Genomic DNA, 19,658 nt, shown 5'->3' on the forward strand with positions numbered 1-19,658 from the left:
ACAAAAAACTGACACAGACTGATAATTATTTCAATTAGTTCAGCTTGTCTTAGTATTCAGAGCTTGTATTTACTTTAGATCAAAAGCATCAATGTATGCTTGAGATCCTGCAAATATTTCAATTCAATTTCAATTCAATTTATTTGTATAGCGCATTTAACATTTCCCATTGTCTCAAAGCAGCTTTACAGAAGTATGGAAACAGAAGAGAGAGAGAAAAAAGAAATAAATATATAACAATAAGAAGAAAATATAAGGATAAAAATAAATAATTTAATATATACAATTAAAGTTTAAAATTAATTCTAAAATATTAACTAAAAATTTAAAATACTATATATCTATTGCTCAGAGTCGGAGTCGAAGGCAGCAAGGAAACTCTACCTGAGATGATATGAGGAAGAAACCTTGAGAGGAAACAGACAGAATGGAACCTCATTCTCATTTTGGTGACACTGGACAGTAAATAATATAAATGTAAATAATAGCCTTTCTACAACAGTTTATAATTGTGCGAAAAAGAGCTCCTGAGGAACTAATGGATCATCGCAAACTCTGAGATTAGAAAAGACCTGATTGCCAATAAAGACCAGACCATACAGTTGACTGACACAACATTGGTTCAAAGAAGGCATGAAAATCTCCAAGCAGCACCATCCACAACAAGCCCATGAGACAATGGCTGACCATGCAGATCAATCCCTGGAAGGGTGACTCAGGATTGACGAAGTAGCTCCCTTAAGAAGAGACAAATTTTTGTCTTCCACTATTAATCTATAATCCTATATCTCTGTCTGAAGCACTGGTATTATAGCCCACTTGCATTTAATCCTTTTCATATTTTAACCATTTAAGAAATAAGGAAACATTAAAAACCATTCATTAATTTAATTTATGTTTGGATACCTCTCCAACAAGACCAATGTCAAAGCAAGGTAGAAGAATGAAGCGCTTGAAAGATGACAATAGAAAACAGTAGATAGAGAACCATTACATTTTATACTTACTTTAAATGCAGTTTCAATAAATAGTGTCGATGATGATGATCAGAGCAATAAAATATTTTTTTATCCATCACACTGCCTATTCTCAATAACTCTTTTAAGTCATCACTCTTTTAAATAAATGCTAATTCTTTTGCCTCTGTTTCTACCACGCTCACCTCATTGCATGATTCTGCTCTTGTCTTAGTTTAACGCTGGATGTTACTTCTTGTCCTGTAAAAGGCTTTATCCATGACCCTAAGCTAATCGGTTTGTAATCTTTATCTGCATGTACCTCCCCCCTCTGTCTCTACTACTATATATCCTCTATTTACCCAGGGATGTGAAGCATATGGGCCAAAACCAGCCTGATATGATTGTAATCCAGGCCTACCAGGAACTCATCTAAAATCCATTTTTTAACTTAAAATCGTCTCGTCAACCATAATTGAATTAAAAGGTTAAAATAAAGCTGGTCCTTTTATCTCCAGTGGTATAAATACTTAGATAGATTAATTTATAGATCACTTTATTAATCACAGAGGAAAATTCACAACCATGCAGTCACAACTTATACAAATAAGTGAACAAAGATAAATTAAATAATTTCTGAGAATTTAAGAGGAAGTTTTATTGGTCTGGTATTGACTTTGGTCCAGCCCATTTAACGCTGGTCTAAGCAATGTAACCAAGCAAAGAATAATACTGGAATTGTTCTCTTAATGGCTGTTATTCTCTCACACAGGCTGATGTAATTGATTAGGCTGTTGTTTCCCTGCTTGCCTGTGAGGAAAAGAACAGAAGCTTTACAGAGATAATCAGATTATAAAGAGTGCTTCATAAGGAAAGCAATGTGTGTGTACTTAATGAACATACTGTATTTTAGCAAGGTTGTTTTTAATTAATATTATATTTAGCAAACTTCCAACTTACAAACAGAAGCAGTTATAACATAAATCATAATTTATTTATTATATAGAGCAATAATATGAATAAACGAATATTCACTTTTATTTGAACAGTGAACAATAAACTTCTTTAAACCAGACGTTCCAGAGGCAAGGAAGTACTCCACAAAATAGCACAAGGAAGAAAACTTAAGAGGAACCAGAATCAAAAGATAATCTATCCTTATCAGGTCAAAAAGAGAAAATGTAAACAGTATTCAATTTGTCTAAATAATATTCTTTTTGATTATATAATAATAGTCATGTAATAAGCTCAGTACAGACTTTATGATCATAGGTACTAAGGTAGAGTTCTACATTATCTGGCAATAACTGCCACTGTACATGATCTGACCCCTGCAACTAATACAAAATGAAGTTGCATGTCTTTTCAACCTCCTCAAGTTTTTCACACTTCTCCATTAGTACTGTTCTCTTATGCTGAGTTCTGAGTTGCTTCAGCTGGGTTCTTTGTTGTTTGATAAAGTCTACAACACATCAGCTAAATGATATAAATGTTGATGCATGAACTCAACAAAATCTGTGAAGGTTTGCTGTGGTATCTGCCTCCAAGAACTTAACAGTAGATTCTTTACACAACTGACACAACATTGGTTCAAAGAAGTCATGACAGTCTCCGGGTGGCTCCATCCACAACAATCCAGTGAGACACTGGCTGACCATGCAGATCAATCCCTGGCAGGGTGACCACCCCGCAATTTGTAGTGTTGCCTCCAGGAGGTGATGACTCCATGGATTGCACCGGTTTGTCCAGCACATCCAACAGAGAATTGAACTGAACTTTTTTCATAGTGCTTCCTGGTGCTATATCTTCCCAATGTAAGCAATACACACACCTGGTCATCCACATGATTTAAAAGAAAAAGTTATTAGTGTACTTAGTGCACAACCCTAACTATGTCTGTGCATCCTGTCAACTACATCCTGGAACTCGTTGATGGGTTGCTGTTGGGAATGTGTTAATTAGTCAAAACTTAATTTAATGATGTGGAACCTCTCCAAACTTCATGCATTTTAATTCATGATACTATAGTTTCATCTACACTATGAAACAATAGAAAAAAATTATATCATTTGGCTTTCACTAAAACTGAACAATACTGGATGTGAATAAGCTTTTATTAACATATTAGTACACAGTGAGACATTATTAGATACATACAGATCAGTTGCTAAGCAAAATAAGACTAAAACAAACTAAAATGTGCACATGTAAAATATTAAAGTGTAAATATGGTACTTGGGACTGAGAAGGATGATTGGTGCCTAAATATAATCTGAAATATATGAGCAATAGAAAAGAAAAATGTATTGGTGATGCTTTCAAAGAAGATTACACATGTTCTCTATAATGCAGCAAAATAAATCACAGTCCTGGACATATGCACATTATGTTTCTGTTCCAATACCCAAGACACAGCTCATGGAAGGATTCATACCTATCTAAATATGGATTGAAAGAAGGGCATATTGTCTGCATGATTGGGACAGAGACAAACTACTATTGTATATTGACAGCAGTGATGTATTAAAAATAAAAATACTACTACAGTTTGATAATTTTACTTATTTTATACATAAATCCAACACTGAATAAAGGAATGTCTTTTTTATAAAATTAATATTATTTAGTCCTCTTCTAACCCTTTGTAAAATATTTTTAATGTCAGTTTCTGTTATAGCACCAGATAGGTATAGACACCAAGACCAACAAAATGTCTTTTTCTAAGAACACAGTTTTTGTTAATATGAGGTTGTAGTGCTGTGGCGATGGTTGTTATAGAAAGGTGCAAAACAGCCACATTGGACTGGTGGTTAAAATCATTAATGTGAGTTGTAGATTGATATAGATTAACAGAATAACATTTCAGTGTAACAACAGAATCCAGTAACTGTGCCTCCAAAAATAAAGAAAAAAATATTTAAAAAAAAATTCTGATTTGAATACATGGAAAAATATTAAAGGAATTTTTTTTCTTCTCATGCTTAAATGAAACATGTTTGTGTTTGACTAGATTATGTCAAACTGTGTTTGCTGACTACATAAACTGTACGTAAGTAGGTGTGTTAGTATACTAATTAACCTATTAAGGAATGGTCATTATCATTTGACATCTTTTTAAAACATCTTTTGATTACCCTAATATATCTGCTGCAAATGAGCTGAGCAATCATCTTATCTTATCTAGTATATATACCAAACCTTAAACTGTCAACATCCATTTTCAATCAGACTCATCTTTTCTGCCAATAATGCACACATCATCATCATACATACACACACACACACACACACACACACACACACACACACACACACACACACACACACACACACACACACACACACACACACACACACACACATCTAATCACTATCTCTATCATGATCCTTTTCTGCAATCACCAGCTCTGAATCCTCTCCTGTCTCCAGCATCTCAGCACTCTCCTCCATCTCTTCCATCTCTTCTCCCTCCATCTCCATCTCTTCTTCTTCTCCTCCCTCCACTACTCCATTCTCTACCTCCTCTGTTTCTCCACCCACTTCCACCATTTCTGTCCCTTGAATTTCTATTTCCCCTTCACGGATTTTCTTCACATGAAAGGTGAATGGTGGCACCTTGTAAACGGCAGTTTTAGACCGAGCATAAATAGTGTGATCAGGTGTGAAAGACTTCACCATCTTCTTCTGTGAGGATTTCATCTTCTCTTTATGCTCAGGATTGACAGCCATACGAGTGCTGAGCTTGCCCATTTTCTTCTCAATGTTGTGGCGTGTCTTTTCTAGATTCTCCCGTGTCTTCTGCCTAGTCTTCTCCAAGTTCTCTTTGGTCTTTTGCTTAGTTTTTTCCAAGTTTTCTTTGGTCTTCATTCGTGTCTTCTCCAAGTTCTCTTTGGTCTTTTGCTTGGTTTTCTCAAGGTTCTCCTTTGTCTTTTGCTTGGTTTTCTCCATCTTCTCCTTGGAAAAGGCTGTTTTGATATTTTGGACCCGTTGAAGGCTGCTGCGTTTGATGCGTTCCGCTCGGGTCTCTTCAATAGTCTCCTCAATTTCTACTTCTTCTTCATCAGATGACAGATCCAGATGAGCCTTCTCTCCTCCAGCCTCTTCACCTTCCTCTACAATGCCTTTAAGCTCAATGTCACCCTCTGCTGACTGGGGCACTTTCATGGACTTTGCCACTGTGGTCTTTGAAGCAAGTTTCACGTCATCCTATAGAAGCACATAGAGATTTGTTAAGATGCTATAGACAGAACAAAACAACTAGTCTGGAGTTTTTCTATAGGTTTTACACATTAACTTTGGGTAAAGAAAATAAACAAAAATACAGATTTTCTTTAACAGAATATTTGTTTTTAATCTTAATATTCTTAATATTTATGTATGGAGTACACTCCTGAACAAAATCTTAAGTTCGGGAGAAATATTCATAACCAGGTTCATATCAGGTTTTAATATATTATTAATATTAATATTTAATTAATTATTATTTTTAATTAATTATTAATATTTAATATATTATTAATATATTAATCACATAAAAACACACATATCAAATATATACATAGATACAGGTATGGAAATGTATGGAGCTTTCACTTAAATTCTTTTCAGTAACAACTAATGATCCACGTTAGTATGTGAAGTATGGCTAAGGGATTTTTTTGTTTATTACAAAGAGTTTTTATTTTAACTAATTAAACACAATTAAATCATGTCAGATTTCTGTGATCTTTTTGTGATTTTTGTACAATTATCAGGGTCAGCATTAAGCCATATTAGCAACTGTGCACAAATATTGTGCCCTTTTGTCATGTTGTGTAATTTTCACTTCAGAAGATTTAGTACTGTTGAATTGTAGTAATGCTAAATTACAGCATGCATATCCCTCCATGTTCTCATTCTCTACCTCAACTATGTTATACTGTCATGTTCCCCTTCACAGGACAGAGGATTTTCTTAAAGCATGTAACAGGATATGTCCTTGAGCAAGTGCTGCCAAAAAATTAAATGTCTTATTTCTATTTTTTCTTCTTAATGGTCCTATTGTTCTAGGCTTGCCTTGCATGTGATAATGATTACACACACACACACACACACACACACACACACACACACACACACACACACACACACACACACACACACACACACACACACACACACACACACACACACACACACACACGCACACACACACACAGATGGGGACACAGCTGGGAATTGTGCTTAAGTTACAGATTAGCTGTCTTTCTTGTTGTCTTTTTTAATTTTATTTGATTTCTCTTCTCTTTTCTATCCACATCTGTCCCTCCCAAGCTTTCTCCCTACTCTCATTCTTTGCATTCCATTCATGGAAGCCTCTAGGTCCTATACGCAGCATACAGCCTTGCCTTGTGAAGCAACTGTTTTTCCACTTGTGTCCTCTGCTGTACAAACACATTGTCTGAAATAGCACAAGTGTGTATGCATTGTTTTTCTTCTTTGTCCTTTACGATGTAATAAAATGTCTTCACTGGCCTTTACTATATTATAAAATGTTTCTTCTGTTTCCACTGTCACATCCTTCACTAAAGTAGTTTTTGTTAAGTACAAATTGATGCACCCAAATCTACTCAAAACAGAAAAAAAATCTTTGCTCAATGGGTATATTTAAGTCTTGTGCTTGCCATTCCTCTGTATCTGACCATTTCTTCAGTATACCCATTTCATTATAACAACCTCTTGTAATCTCATGTATGCTTAAATGAAAATAGAAAAATCCGAAATACAAATAACGAATCACCCAATTATTAGCTTACTTGCCTCCCTTACTTGATATCCTGTTTTATCATTATGCCTTATAGATTTTGAATACAAAATGTGTATATGAAGTAAAATTAATGTGCCATTCTATGAGCTACCGTTTCCATAAGCTTCAGATTAAAGTATTAAAGTATTAATAAATAGCATCAGCAAAGGGATCGAAGTAGATCTTCCTATATAAACAGCATTCTATTAAGAAAACTGAAATGGAAAGACAGGAACATGGAAAACATGTAACAGGAAATCAGGAAATCACCTCCTCCACTCAGAAATCAAAGTCCCACCCCTCTCATTAATGTTTCTTTGTTCCACTTCATAGACAGGAAAATAAACAAACTTGGTCTTGAGAGCCAGGACCTAAGGGGTGGGGTGGTGAGGCACATAGTTTTTAGGCAAAGATGTATAAAAGCATTAAAATAAAATTTTTATCCAATCAGCAATTTATATTTATATACTATATAGAAGATATAATTTATATATGAAGAGTCTTTAAAAAAAAAAAAAAAAATCGGTTTGTTTCCAACGACAATTTCAATTGTGGTTAATATGTTGGTAAGTAGAGAAAATTGTTTTAAAAATACTTAATTCTGTTGTCATTTTATTGAAAATAATTCATTTGAAAATAAAGTATTTTCAATTTTCAAACAATCAAATACATTCCCTCCAGGGACACATGTCAATGGCAGCCATATTGTTTACAACTGTCACCATGTATATAAAAACATAGACTAGGGTAAGCAAAAGCAAAGGAGAAAACCAGAAACTATATAAATAAAACAGAATGGCAATCAAAAAATAAATGCTTATGAACTGCCACACAGGACACAGTGCACATACTGGAGTCCAGGAGTGTGTGATCAATAATCAGGTGAGTGAGAATGTGAGAGACTCTGTGGTCAAATTTGTGTTGTACTCCTTGGCATTCAGGTTTAGCTGTAATCTGGAAAATGTAGTTGGATGAAGATGTTATCATAGCCATAGGCAATATGCTAAATAGATCTTTTACATTTTTATCCGTTTAAGTGTTTTTCCAAAATGCTTTCCCCTTTTCCAATTTCACTTTATGTTATACATTTAACAAACTAATTCTCAACATGTTAAATATCCTTCAACAACATGTCATAAAAATCGCAGCTCACACATGGGCTGGAAAATGCTAACAATAGGCACAATGTGAAAGTCAATGTATCACCTACTAAACATCGACAGCAATAAACTACATGCTAATGTACTGAGTTAACCATAATTTCATTCTTTTTAGCCATTTGTCATAAATGTGATGTGAACCTGCATCAATCAGAGACTAATTCTGTCTTTCCATGCCTTAATGACATGGTAGCTGGGGGTGCTTCATCCACCACAACCTGGCAAAATAGTTTGCAGTAATAAGGAGTGAAATAAAAACTCAGTTTCAGAAAACTTGTATAAACATAAGCAATAGACAACTTTACTTTTTATGAGCCTTTAATGAATGGAATAGAACACAATCAGAAACAGAACAAAATATAGATTATGGTTGTGACAGAGCAGTTGAATTTTGTGTTTGTGTGAGTGAGTAAGTGAAAGAAAAATACTTTACTAACTACTTTATTTGGTGAGTGTGTGTAGACACTGGAAGGTTTCCACTGGCTAACAGAGAGCCCTCTCTTTAGCCACATATGCAGAGTTCTTTTACATCTGTTTAACTGCAACCAGCCATGGTGCTGTTGGAAGGAATCCCCCTCTTTCTTTCTGTGTGTGTGTGTGTGTGTGTGTGTGTGTGTGTGTGTATGTGTGTGTGTGTGTGTGTGTGTGTGTGTGTGTGTGTGTGTGTGTGTGTAATTCTCTGTATATGCAGCATTTGGGGTAGGGAAGGGAATCCTCCTTAGTTATTATAATCCAATCAAGCCAGCGAAGAAAAAATATGTCTCAGGGTGGGCGAGAGAGAGTTTATAATGAAGTTATATGAATGAATAAAGTTTTAAAATGATTAAATACAATCACTGTAAAAAGAAAAACTTTTAAAATATTTATTAAAAGTTATTATCAAAAGAGATTTATTATTGTGTGGAAAAAGATGACTATTAATTAGTTTAGTAATGATAACCATATGATCATGGGATTTAAGCAAATATAAATACATCATTTAGAAAAATACAAATAATGTTTTTTAAACCTGTACAAATGCATTTTTATAGCCATTTTACAGTAAATGTGCACATGCAAGACGCCTTTAGAGTGTTACTTCATTTATTACAATCTGACCATGGTTAATAGAACTAAATTCATTAGAAATATTGTAGCCATGTACAAACACAAATAAGAAACAATGCATGGTCAAAAGTATAAAAAAACTACATGATCACACCCATGTAAGCCTTCCCCAAACGGTTGCCACAAAAAAATGGAAACAGACTATTGTAAAGAATCTCTTTGTATGCAGTAGCATTAAGATTTCCTTTCACTGAAAGGTTTTACAATCCACTATCAATTAGACAATGCCCCTAGTTGGGAACAATTATGAACTAGAGCGGTGTAACTGAGGTTGAAGTCTGATCAGAGTCAGAATACACACACTACGCTGACAATCTGATGTTGTCACTGTGTATTTTTAATATTTAATTAAAAAAATCAGAAAAGAAATATAAAGTTTTTAAGATTAAATTTGAATACATATAAATACATTAATAGCATTAAACAGATACTGTGGCATCTCTTGATCCTGCCCTGTGATTCTGCTTCTAGCCACATTCACTGTTGCCATGGTGCTGTTGAGTTATACTTTCCAATAACAATGAGAGACGAGAGAGGGTGGTGTTTTAGATAGATTTATAACTATGTGGAATGTTAGTGTGTGTGTGTGTGTGTGTGTGTGTGTGTGTGTGTGTGTGTGTGTGTGTGTGTGTGTGTGTGTGTGTGTGTGTGTGTGTGTGTGTGTGTGCACCTACTATTCTCAACTTAAACAAACTTGAACCTAAAAAAAATTTAAATCCATAATTTTGAAAATACCTAAACTGTTTACTTAAAACATCTTTTTTCCTCTTTTTATTTTGTACTGAAATATTCCTCATGTTTCACTGTTATTTTCAATAGAAATAAAAAAAAAAATCCAACCAACCAAACTAAGAAACTTAACCAACAACTATTAATATAAATATTAATATTAATATAATATAACAAAAACAGGCTTCAAAAACAAGGGGATGTGATCTAGGCATATGGAAACATGGAACAATTGATTAACAAACATAGCCAGTTATCTTGTTGGACAGCAGTAACTACATGAACCACCATTCTTCTGAAGGAAGGAAGTATGTTGATCAAGTCCCTTTGTTTGGAACTCTGAGGTTGTCCCTCCGTCAAGCAGATCCCCCACAGAGAGATATTTTATATCACTTTTATAGTGGTTATAGTGAATTTTTCATTTGCTAAGACAACCAGCAACAAGATATTGGCATCAACAGAAGCATTGTGGGTCTTGTTGAGCTGATGATGATCTATTATACTGGCTACTAGCTTATCTTGCTATATCACAATAAACTGTAGTATAATAGAGGAAAATCCAGACCCATCTGTGTTAGCTCCACGATGTATGAAAATTGCACTGATAGTAACTGTATAATCTTGTATATATGCACACTTCGAGTGATTTACGAAGGGATAGATGTAAGTATTATTCCTCACCAGTCAAGCAATCTAGATAACATGGTATGCCCAGCAGTGAACAGTTCAGTGTACAATGATGGAAACATTCAATCCCATGAATATCTCTTCCACAGACCTGCTGGTCAGTAAACTACAAGGAACATGGAAAACTCTTAAGGCTAAGTAGTGCTACTGGGCCTCAACAGACAATAAATTAAAGCTAACTATAAAGTTAAGACAAAATGACAAAAACTGCATTGAATAACAACATTGTTTAGAAACAAGGAAAACAAACAAAAAAAAACATATAGCACTAGGAAAACACTCACCACAGAGGAAGAAATGATAGGAGCTATAACCAGCTTTGAAAACAGGTGGCTACAAACTACTAAATGGATAGCTTAATATGCCAAAAGTTTCGTGTCAGTGTTATTTATTGCGTGTCATATTGTGACTTTTTCTAAGATCTGGCATGTAGGGTAATTGAGTGCTACAACCCCTGGCAGGAGGGGTAACATAGAACTATTTTTGCATGAAATTTGCACGTTAGAGTTGTCAGAATAAGAAAAAAACCCAGATCTATCTAGTGTAGACAATGATAAACGCTAAAGCTTAGACAGGTTTCTATGATAAATCATTAAAGACAAGTATAAAGAAAGAAGTCTGGACAAACCAAGTAAGACTAGATCTGATAAGTGTATCTGTAATCTGCTAAAATTCAACTCTAGCAATAACAGGCTAGAAAATCTTGAGCCATCACTGTAAATAGGAAAAGCGGGGAATGGAAGGAGGTGTACATACAAAATGGTTGGAAAAAAAGAAGAAGCAGTGAGCAGTGCCAAGTAAAAGCCTTGTATGGTCCCATAAACCAAGTCTAAACAGAGCAGCAAGGTTTTCACTGAGTGCTGCTGCTTTATGAGCTATCAGGATTGGCTCGTAGCCCTGGATCAAACACAGAAAATAAACCACAAAGGAAAACAAGACTTTCAGTTCTTTCACCCTAGCAATCGTACAAGAATCCAAATATATTTATAGCTGTGCGTCTTATCCTTCCTATAAGTGTGTGTGTGTGTGTGTGTGTGTGTGTGTGTGTGTGTGTGTGTGTGTGTGTGTGTGTGTGTGTGTGTGTGTGTGTGTGTGTGCATATCTGCTTGTGCTTATGGGAGCCAAGATGTCAGCCTCTTCATTCGTTTTTACAACAGACTCAAACTGAAACAGCAGATCAATCCTAGTCAAGTTTGAGAATGATAGCTGCTCCCAAAGCAGTAGGAGTATCATAAATTATATGGTCAAACATGAAGTGTAAAGTGTTAATTGTAAAGATAACACTGATAAGGAGTATATAAAAGGAAAGGTGACTTCATAAAAATTATGGTAAAGATAAAGAATGGATGCCATTGAGGTCAAGTCTATCTGTTTTTAGGTGGGGTATGAGACCAGAAGGGAGAGAAGGGAGGATGCCTAAGGAATGGATCCGTCTGGTAAATATGTGCTTCATTAAATGACCAAGCCCTAATACCATCTCCATCCCCCCCACCTCTCTCTCCCTTAAGTTTTTCAGATCTATTACATTTTTTTCTTATAATAAATTATTATATTTGGGTAGAATCACATTGACTGTGTCATTAGAGTTGTGTAATATACACTTGCTATATATTGGAAAAGTATTATTTGTAGCTATGAGTAAATAATAGTACTAGTGCTTGAATAAATGATTGAGTTTGCTACTACTGTATTTCAGGAAAAACTCAATTATGTGATAAATTATCTTTACTTAAATAACAAACTTTATCATGGGTGAACAGAAAATACTAGTTACAAAGGACACAGCTGCCAAATTCTACATTATATATTAATTTAAGTCAATATAAGATGCATATAATTTCTGTAGTTTCACAACCAATATTCACTATACAATAAATTGATTGGTAGTATTTAATTGTGCCAGAGAGGAACCATTTGATCCTGGAAAAAACCATGCAACCCTCCCAAAGCGCTCTCCAATTCAGCTTCTATTTTCTTCCAGAAAGCGTTTCTTCTTGTCTAAGTAATACCATATGCTTACATTCATAGTTTTAAATTAAGTATAGACATCGAGTTTGGTTATTAAATGAGAGTTGTGGAAAACAAAGCTATGTAGAAATGGGGTTTTACTGCTGTCCCACTTCTATTACGCTGCTATTCCCCTCCTTTCACTGTGTGAGTCAGTATGTGGAAACTCTGAATATTCTTGTGTCACTGTGCAAATCTGTAAGCTATTACACATTACAGCATTCATATTCTAGCTACAGACATTGAGCAAACCAAGCTGTCACTTCAATGTAAACTCTTTTGTCTTTTTCTCCCTTACTCTACCTTTGCTTTTAACTTTCGCTCACTTTGTTCCTTGTGTTTTTCTTTCTGTTCTCCTAGATCAGCTTTCCTCTCTACATTTAACTGTTTCGAGCAACTTCAGCCCCCATACTTTTCAAATCACCCTTGGTATTTCCTAAGACTTAATAACACAAGGCACATTCTCTTTGCTTTCTAATAAGAAATGTTGTTGTTGTTATGTCATAAATCTGAACAAAGTGTATCAGTGTATCAAATGAGTCATGTTTCCAGTGTATATTTGGGGGTTTGTTTCTAAAATGGGTGTGGTACAAGGAATGGTCAGGAGGATCAGAATGTTTCTCACATGACAAATCTTATATCTAAGGATTTCCACATTTATTATATACTCTCATATTTATTTCCTTATATTTAGGTGTCTAGTGTCACTAACAGATAACAGCAAACAGGCAGAGTATTGAAGTATATTGATAAAATTATTTGATATAGTTATATTTTGCTTCTCACCTTATCGAGAATCACACCCAAAGACAGATTTGTGTATGCACACATACAATTCCAAACACTATTTCATAATTCTTACCTGGTAAATCATGACTTTAAAATTTCTCCTCTTGAGAAGCTCATTCTCATTGCTCTCCAACCGCTTTATCTGGCTGCCCTGCTTCTCCAGGTTACTGCGTACTGTCTTCACATTCACACTCACTTTGCGCACTTTCTCTAGCATCTTGTTCACCGAGTTGGCTGTGGTAGAGTGACTCTTGGTCAACTTGGTGAGCTCCCCCTCAATCCCAGTGACTGAGCGCTCCATCTCTTGTTGCCGAGCCTCCAAGCCGACCTGCGTCTGCTGGATCTGGTCCACTCTACCGATGATCTTATCCAGCAAAGCCAGAATCATCACCCCATTCATCTGCCCATTGCCTTCCTCTGCCTCCTCTTTCTCCACAACTTCCTTTGATTTGGCCTCCGTGATTGCGTCTTCCTCATCATCAGAAGGAGGAAGGTTGAGCTCATCATCGGATACTTCAGTTAGGGTCTTTTGCTGCTCACTGTCTGGCTGCAGGCTGGGGAATTCTAGCACTTCCATGATAAAAGTAAAACTGCAGATAACAGAATTTAACAGTGAAAGAGATTTTGATGTGTCCTTGTGTGTGGCCTGGAATTCACCTTGGGTTACCTCCTCTTGTTTGAACACTGTCTCTTGTTTTCCTGAGAAATACCACACTTGTCAGCTCTTACCCTGTGCTATCCCGGATCTGTGCAGCAGGAGTACAGGGACACAAACACTCAAATGCTCTGGGACACCCTTTTACCAAATTTCCTTCTTTCCCCTCCCACTTTGTCTCTCTCCCTCCCACTGCTTCTGCCCCCTTTCTTTCTCCCTCCCTCTCCCCTCTCTATTTCTTTCCTGCTCTCGTGTGTGTGTGTGTGTGTGTGTGTGTGTGTGTGTGTGTGTGTGTGTGTGTGTGTGTGTGTGTGTGTGTGTGTGTGTGTGTGTGTGTGTGTGTGTGTGAAAGCATTACTCCACCCAAGTGGTCTGGTATGGGGAAGCCAAATATAGGGATATTTTTTGATTCGTTAATGTGGGTATGTGTAGACAGGAGCAAAGGCGGGCAGGCAAAAACACAGCTTGGAGTGGAATGTGGCCTCAGAGTTAGCTGGTTTATGAAATGCTAAAGGGATTTTCCCATTCTCCATACAGCACAGTAAGAACATAAGAAAGTTATGGATTAGTAATATAATATTTTCTATAAAATGTACATATATCTGGTAGTTTTTTAGACTTCTGCTTATTTATTTATTTTTCACCAAAAAGCATCATGTAGCACTGATGCCATGGTTAATGTCACTGAGAACACATTTTTTCTTCATTCATATGCTTAATTTGAGCATTAACGTACGGTTAATACGTTTTTCTAATAAAGTGGATAATGAGTGTAGTGAAATTAATCAGAATACACATGAATATTGAAGCAATGCAACAACACATTTTATTTTATTTTACTTTTATTTCTATAATTTTCAAGAAATGCAAGAACAAGTCTGTTTCTCACGTTACTTATCATGTCTACTGAAGTGGCAGCAACACCGATATAATAATACCCTCAACAACAGCCTAAAGATTTCTTAACATTCATGGAAATGTTTAAAAACCATTATCAATCAGTAGAACAGTACTCCACTCTATATGTATAGTATTTAGCTTATGTTGGATGCTTTATTTTGTATTATTTGGTTCAAATATTGCAATACTTATAGTGACAATTATATAGGAGCAGTTGAATTTAATCATAATTTTTTGTTTTGTTTTGTATTTTATTACAGACCAATTCAGTGAGAGAAAAGAAATTAGTGCAGAAAGTGTGTGCGTTGACTCACAAGAAAATGAGCAATATAAGCAAATCACTAAACAGGCATCACACCATGTACCAATATGCTGCATCATATAATTGAAAGATTTTGCATAGCCAACTGGTAAAACTAGATTGTCTGCGCTGCCAAACAGATAAATTCCATGTGCTGTCATAGTGACATAACAGTTTATTTTTCAGGAATTAATATGCTGATGGTTATTCTTGACCTAATCCAAAAAAGAAAACAGTGACTGGTTGGTCACATTTGTTTAGCTGACAGTTTTTGCCTGATGAGCTTTATGATTCATCATACAGTTTCTGAAAAAAAAAGGGTGAACGTTTATTATATCCTAATCCGTGGATCAATCAAGTCAAAGATAGTGGCCCACCACCTAAAATATCTATATTTTTAATTACTGTATGTTTCACTTTATTTAAATAGTTCGACAACTGTTTTGGGTTTAGTGTAAAAGCTAATATTTCCTTGCAAAGTAGTATTTGCTGAAAAAGGAGACAAAGCTAATTTACTGTCATTACTTTTTGAGTTTATTACTATTGAATAATTATGTTTTTAACATCACCAACATTCCGACATCAACATTTTTGAACGCGTATGGAAGGTAGTAGAGGGGTGCAGACAGAGAGAAAGACTGAGTGAAACCACTGGATCATGAGTTACAGCTGAGTCTAAATATACACACATCTCATTACAGGGTCTGTGCCACATTTTTCTTTACAAATATTCTGCTGCTGCCTCATGATCAGCTGATTAGAAAACTTAAAAATCAATGTACAGGTGTGGATGGTCAGTATATGTGAAGTTCATACGAATCCTGTACTGTTTAGGAACTGCATAATATAAAATCAGAATTTGAGTAGAGTAATAAAACTGAATTTTGTGAAATACAGGCAGAAAGGTCAGTATATTTTAACAGAAATGTGGATTTAATGAAACCTCATCTTAATCGCCATGATTCTAGAAAAGGCTGTTGCAGTTATGTTTGTGCCTACACAGGAATAACATTTATGAAATGTAGGACTTAGGTCAGAATTTAGGCCTCATTAAAGCATTTAGACAGCACTGGTTAAAGTGGTAAATTACCTACCACTGGCCTCTGATCAGCATTGTCTCTTCACGTGCAGCAGTAAAAGATGTTGGTGTGATTATTGATCCCAGTCTTTCATATGAAGCTCATGTAGATAATATGAATATGATAGCCTTCTTTCAACTTATAAATATTGCTAAGAAATGAAATTTTACTACATGATGCATAAATACAAGTTCATGCCTTTTTTTAGGTTTTTGTAAGGCCTTACACTCTGGATGTTTCAGTGGGTTCATAAGCAACCTGCAGTTAGTCCAGAATGCACTAACTGGAGTCCTAATTAGGACAAGAAGATAAAAAACGCATCACTCATATCTTATCCACACTGTCTCCTAGTCAAATTTATATTATAAATTGCTACTACTGACCTAAAGGACAGAATTGTCTTTTGCTCAGTTACTGCAGCACAAGACAATTCTGACCTAAAGGACAGAATTGTCTTGTGCTGCAGTAACTGAGCAAACTTTTGTTTTTTATGATCCGCCATGCCTAATTCAATTAAAATATGTAGGCTATTTGTTGGTACCTAAAGTGGTTAAGGCTACAACAGGAGCAATTTCAGACAAAGCCCAATGGACCAAAAAGTAGCTTTTGGGATTCTGACACAGCCTCTGTGTTTACGTCCTGGTTGAAAACCCTTTTGTTTAATCAGGCCTTTTATAAATATTTTTTTTGAACAATGAACAGATCTAGATGATTCATGAGCACTGACATACTTTGATGTTTTACCCCAACCACACTCTTGTCAGAGTACCTGCCTGTATTTTGCACAGAATGTACAATGGCCTCAACTAATACATGATCACATGATTAATATTTAGTACCACTTAGAGATCATGGCATTGGATTTGAACTGATGTTGCTGTGGTTGGTCTTGTACTTTTACTACATTTACATTTAGAAAATCAGTAATTCAGAAAACAAAACAATTCAGAAATTATGCTGACGCTCATATTTATACGTTTCTCAAAAGCTCCAGGTTACACAAATCCACCTGACTATATAAAGTTCTCTACATATTATATACTACATATTCACTAATGTCACCCAGATGAGGATGGGCTCCCTTTTGAGTCTGGTCCCTCAAAGTTTTTTACCCATATCATATCAGGGAGATTTTCCTTGCCGCCATTGCCCTTGGCTTGCCAATTATGGACGAGTATACATTTATATGTGCAAAAGCAGTCTACATGTTAAAGAAAGAACTCTGAGGACTACATGACAATTATTTTTATTAATATTTCTGTATAGCTGCTTTGAGACAGAGCGAATGGTAGGTTGATTGGCATCTCTGGAAAAATTGTCCGTAGTGTTTGATTTATATGAATAAAATTTTATTGAATTGAATCTTTGGGGTAGAGAGGTGAGATGAGCAGATGGTTCCACTCCTGTCAGCCAAAAACAATAATCTGAGTACAGACTCACCCAATCTGGACAGCTAAAAACTAATCTATAATTCTAATCTTCAGCTGTTCCAATCAGATGAGAACGTGTACCCTTGACATCCTCAGTTTTTTATTCATGGCTGGAGTGGAACTTCTTGTGGTCTTCTGCTGTTGTAGACCATCCACCTCAAGGTCCAATGTTGTATGCATGCTTATATGATTTTCTTAAATTAGTTAAGATTGACCAGTGTGTATAATGATTATATGAGGCATTACATCCTTCTTGGCAGCTCAAATAAATTTCCACAAGGTGGTATTTCTTATTCAAGGTGTTTCCATCTTCAGAACTGTCACTCACTCCTTGTTTTTGCACTATTCAGTGAAACATTAGACACTGAAGTGGAATTACTGGATTACAGTTACAGGGCCTATTTATTTATTAATTTATATAAATTCATTCATTCATTTTCTACCGCTTATCCGAACTACCTTGGGTCACGGGGAGCCTGTGCCTATCTCAGGTGTCATCGGGCATCAAGGCAGGATACACCCTGGATGGAGTGCCAACCCATCGCAGGGCACACACACTCTCATTCACTCTCATTCACACAATCACACATTACGGACAACTTTTCCATAGATGCCAATCAACCTACCATGTCTTTGGACCGGGGAAGAAACCAGAGTACCACACATGCTCCACACACGCTCCACACAGACAAGGTGGAGGTGGGAATTGAACCCCCAACCCTGGAAGTGTGAGGCGAATGTGCTAACAACTAAGCCACCGTGCCCCCAATTTATAATATAATATAATATAATATAATATAATATAATATAATATAATATAATATAATATAATATAATATAATATAATATAATATAATATAATTATTTTAATGTTCGGTGTAAACATTACCTGCCATATACCTGCCTGATCCTATGTATTCTTCTGCTGCCACATGATTGTCTCATTAGGCTCACTACATGAATGCACAGGTATACAGGTGATCCTAACAAAGAAGAGGGTGAGTTTATCCATTTAATTGCAAAAATTTTGTTTTTTAAATGATGGTGCAAGTGCATACAAAGGTGGAGGATATGTGGTGTTATCCTTACTACCATGACACAATGGGTAAACACAGAACAGACTAACATTTGAGCCAAGCTTTCCATGGAGACTATCCAAGCTTGATTTCTTATCTACATTCCACTATCCAAGCAACACGATAAAAATTACTCAATATCATCCAACATGAAATGAATCTGTATGACTGTACTTGGTATAAGCTTAATGAAAAAAATGTTCTTTACACATTCTTCAGGTTGTTAAGTGTTCTAGCTTTCCTGAATGTATACCTAGGGTTTTACCTCTGTAGAACATTTAAAGGTGCTGAAGAGGAATGTCTTTTCTACGAGTGTAGGAGTCGTCCTGAAAAAGAATATCACAGTACACTTTTAAGAAATGACTTTGTGTGTGTGTGTGTGTGTGTGTGTGTGTGTGTGTGTGTGTGTGTGTGTGTGTGTGTGTGTGTGTGTGTGTGTGTGTGTGTGTGTGTAATTTGTATGGTGTACTGGAAACTGGAAAAATCACTTTCTAGATGAATTACCCACAAGCCTGTGCTGGGAAACAAGGGACAGATGGTCATGTCCTTGGGTGGTATGGAACACACTTCTGGCTGGATGAAATCATATTAACATCAGATGATTTCAACTCAATACACAAATTATGTCTTGTAAGATACTTAAACAACAGCGTGCTGATAAACATATGCAGATGTAGCACAGATTCTTAAGAAGGAACCCTCTGTGTGAATTTACTGACGAATACATAACACTTATTTGGAATTTTTGTATTTCTGAATAGCTGCTTGAAGACAATGTCCGTTGTTAAAAACATTAAAATAAAATTGAATCGAATGTATTTACATAAACCCTTTATTACTGATACACCTACATAAACATTTGTAAATGATTATTCAAACAGGTTTCAGTGGTCATAAAATCTTTTTTGTAAACATTAATTTTAAGTTGACATATTTTTTGTGGAATTCATATCTGTTATTCTCTGCGGCTTGGTGTTTTTTGGTGTCAGAGTGCATG

At 35.6% G+C, this 19,658-nt stretch overlaps 1 protein-coding gene across 1 annotated transcript; it reads right to left on the reverse strand.

Annotated features, from left to right (window-relative positions):
* Window positions 1-3,052: 3,052 nt before the first annotated feature.
* On the reverse strand, window positions 3,053-14,005 carry cavin1b (caveolae associated protein 1b). The gene is made up of 2 exons (XM_027172779.2): window positions 13,294-14,005; window positions 3,053-5,162 (listed from the first exon to the last, which is right to left on the reverse strand). The coding sequence occupies exons 1-2, from the start codon at window positions 13,795-13,797 to the stop codon at window positions 4,320-4,322; spliced, it is 1,347 nt and encodes a 448-aa protein (XP_027028580.1). The 5' UTR covers window positions 13,798-14,005; the 3' UTR covers window positions 3,053-4,319.
* Between the last annotated feature and the right edge of the window lie 5,653 nt (window positions 14,006-19,658).

Source organism: Tachysurus fulvidraco, chromosome 25 (assembly GCF_022655615.1).
Source record: "Tachysurus fulvidraco isolate hzauxx_2018 chromosome 25, HZAU_PFXX_2.0, whole genome shotgun sequence".
In the NCBI taxonomy this organism is placed as follows: domain Eukaryota; kingdom Metazoa; phylum Chordata; class Actinopteri; order Siluriformes; family Bagridae; genus Tachysurus; species Tachysurus fulvidraco.

Coding starts and splice junctions, on each gene's coding strand:
- cavin1b (XM_027172779.2), bottom strand. CDS start 13,797: ATGGAAGTGCTAGAATTCCCCAGCCTGCAGCCAGACAGTGAGCAGCAA. Junction 5,163..13,293: donor TTAAAGTCATGATTTACCAG/GTAAGAATTATG, acceptor GTGCTTCTATAG/GATGACGTGAAACTTGCTTC.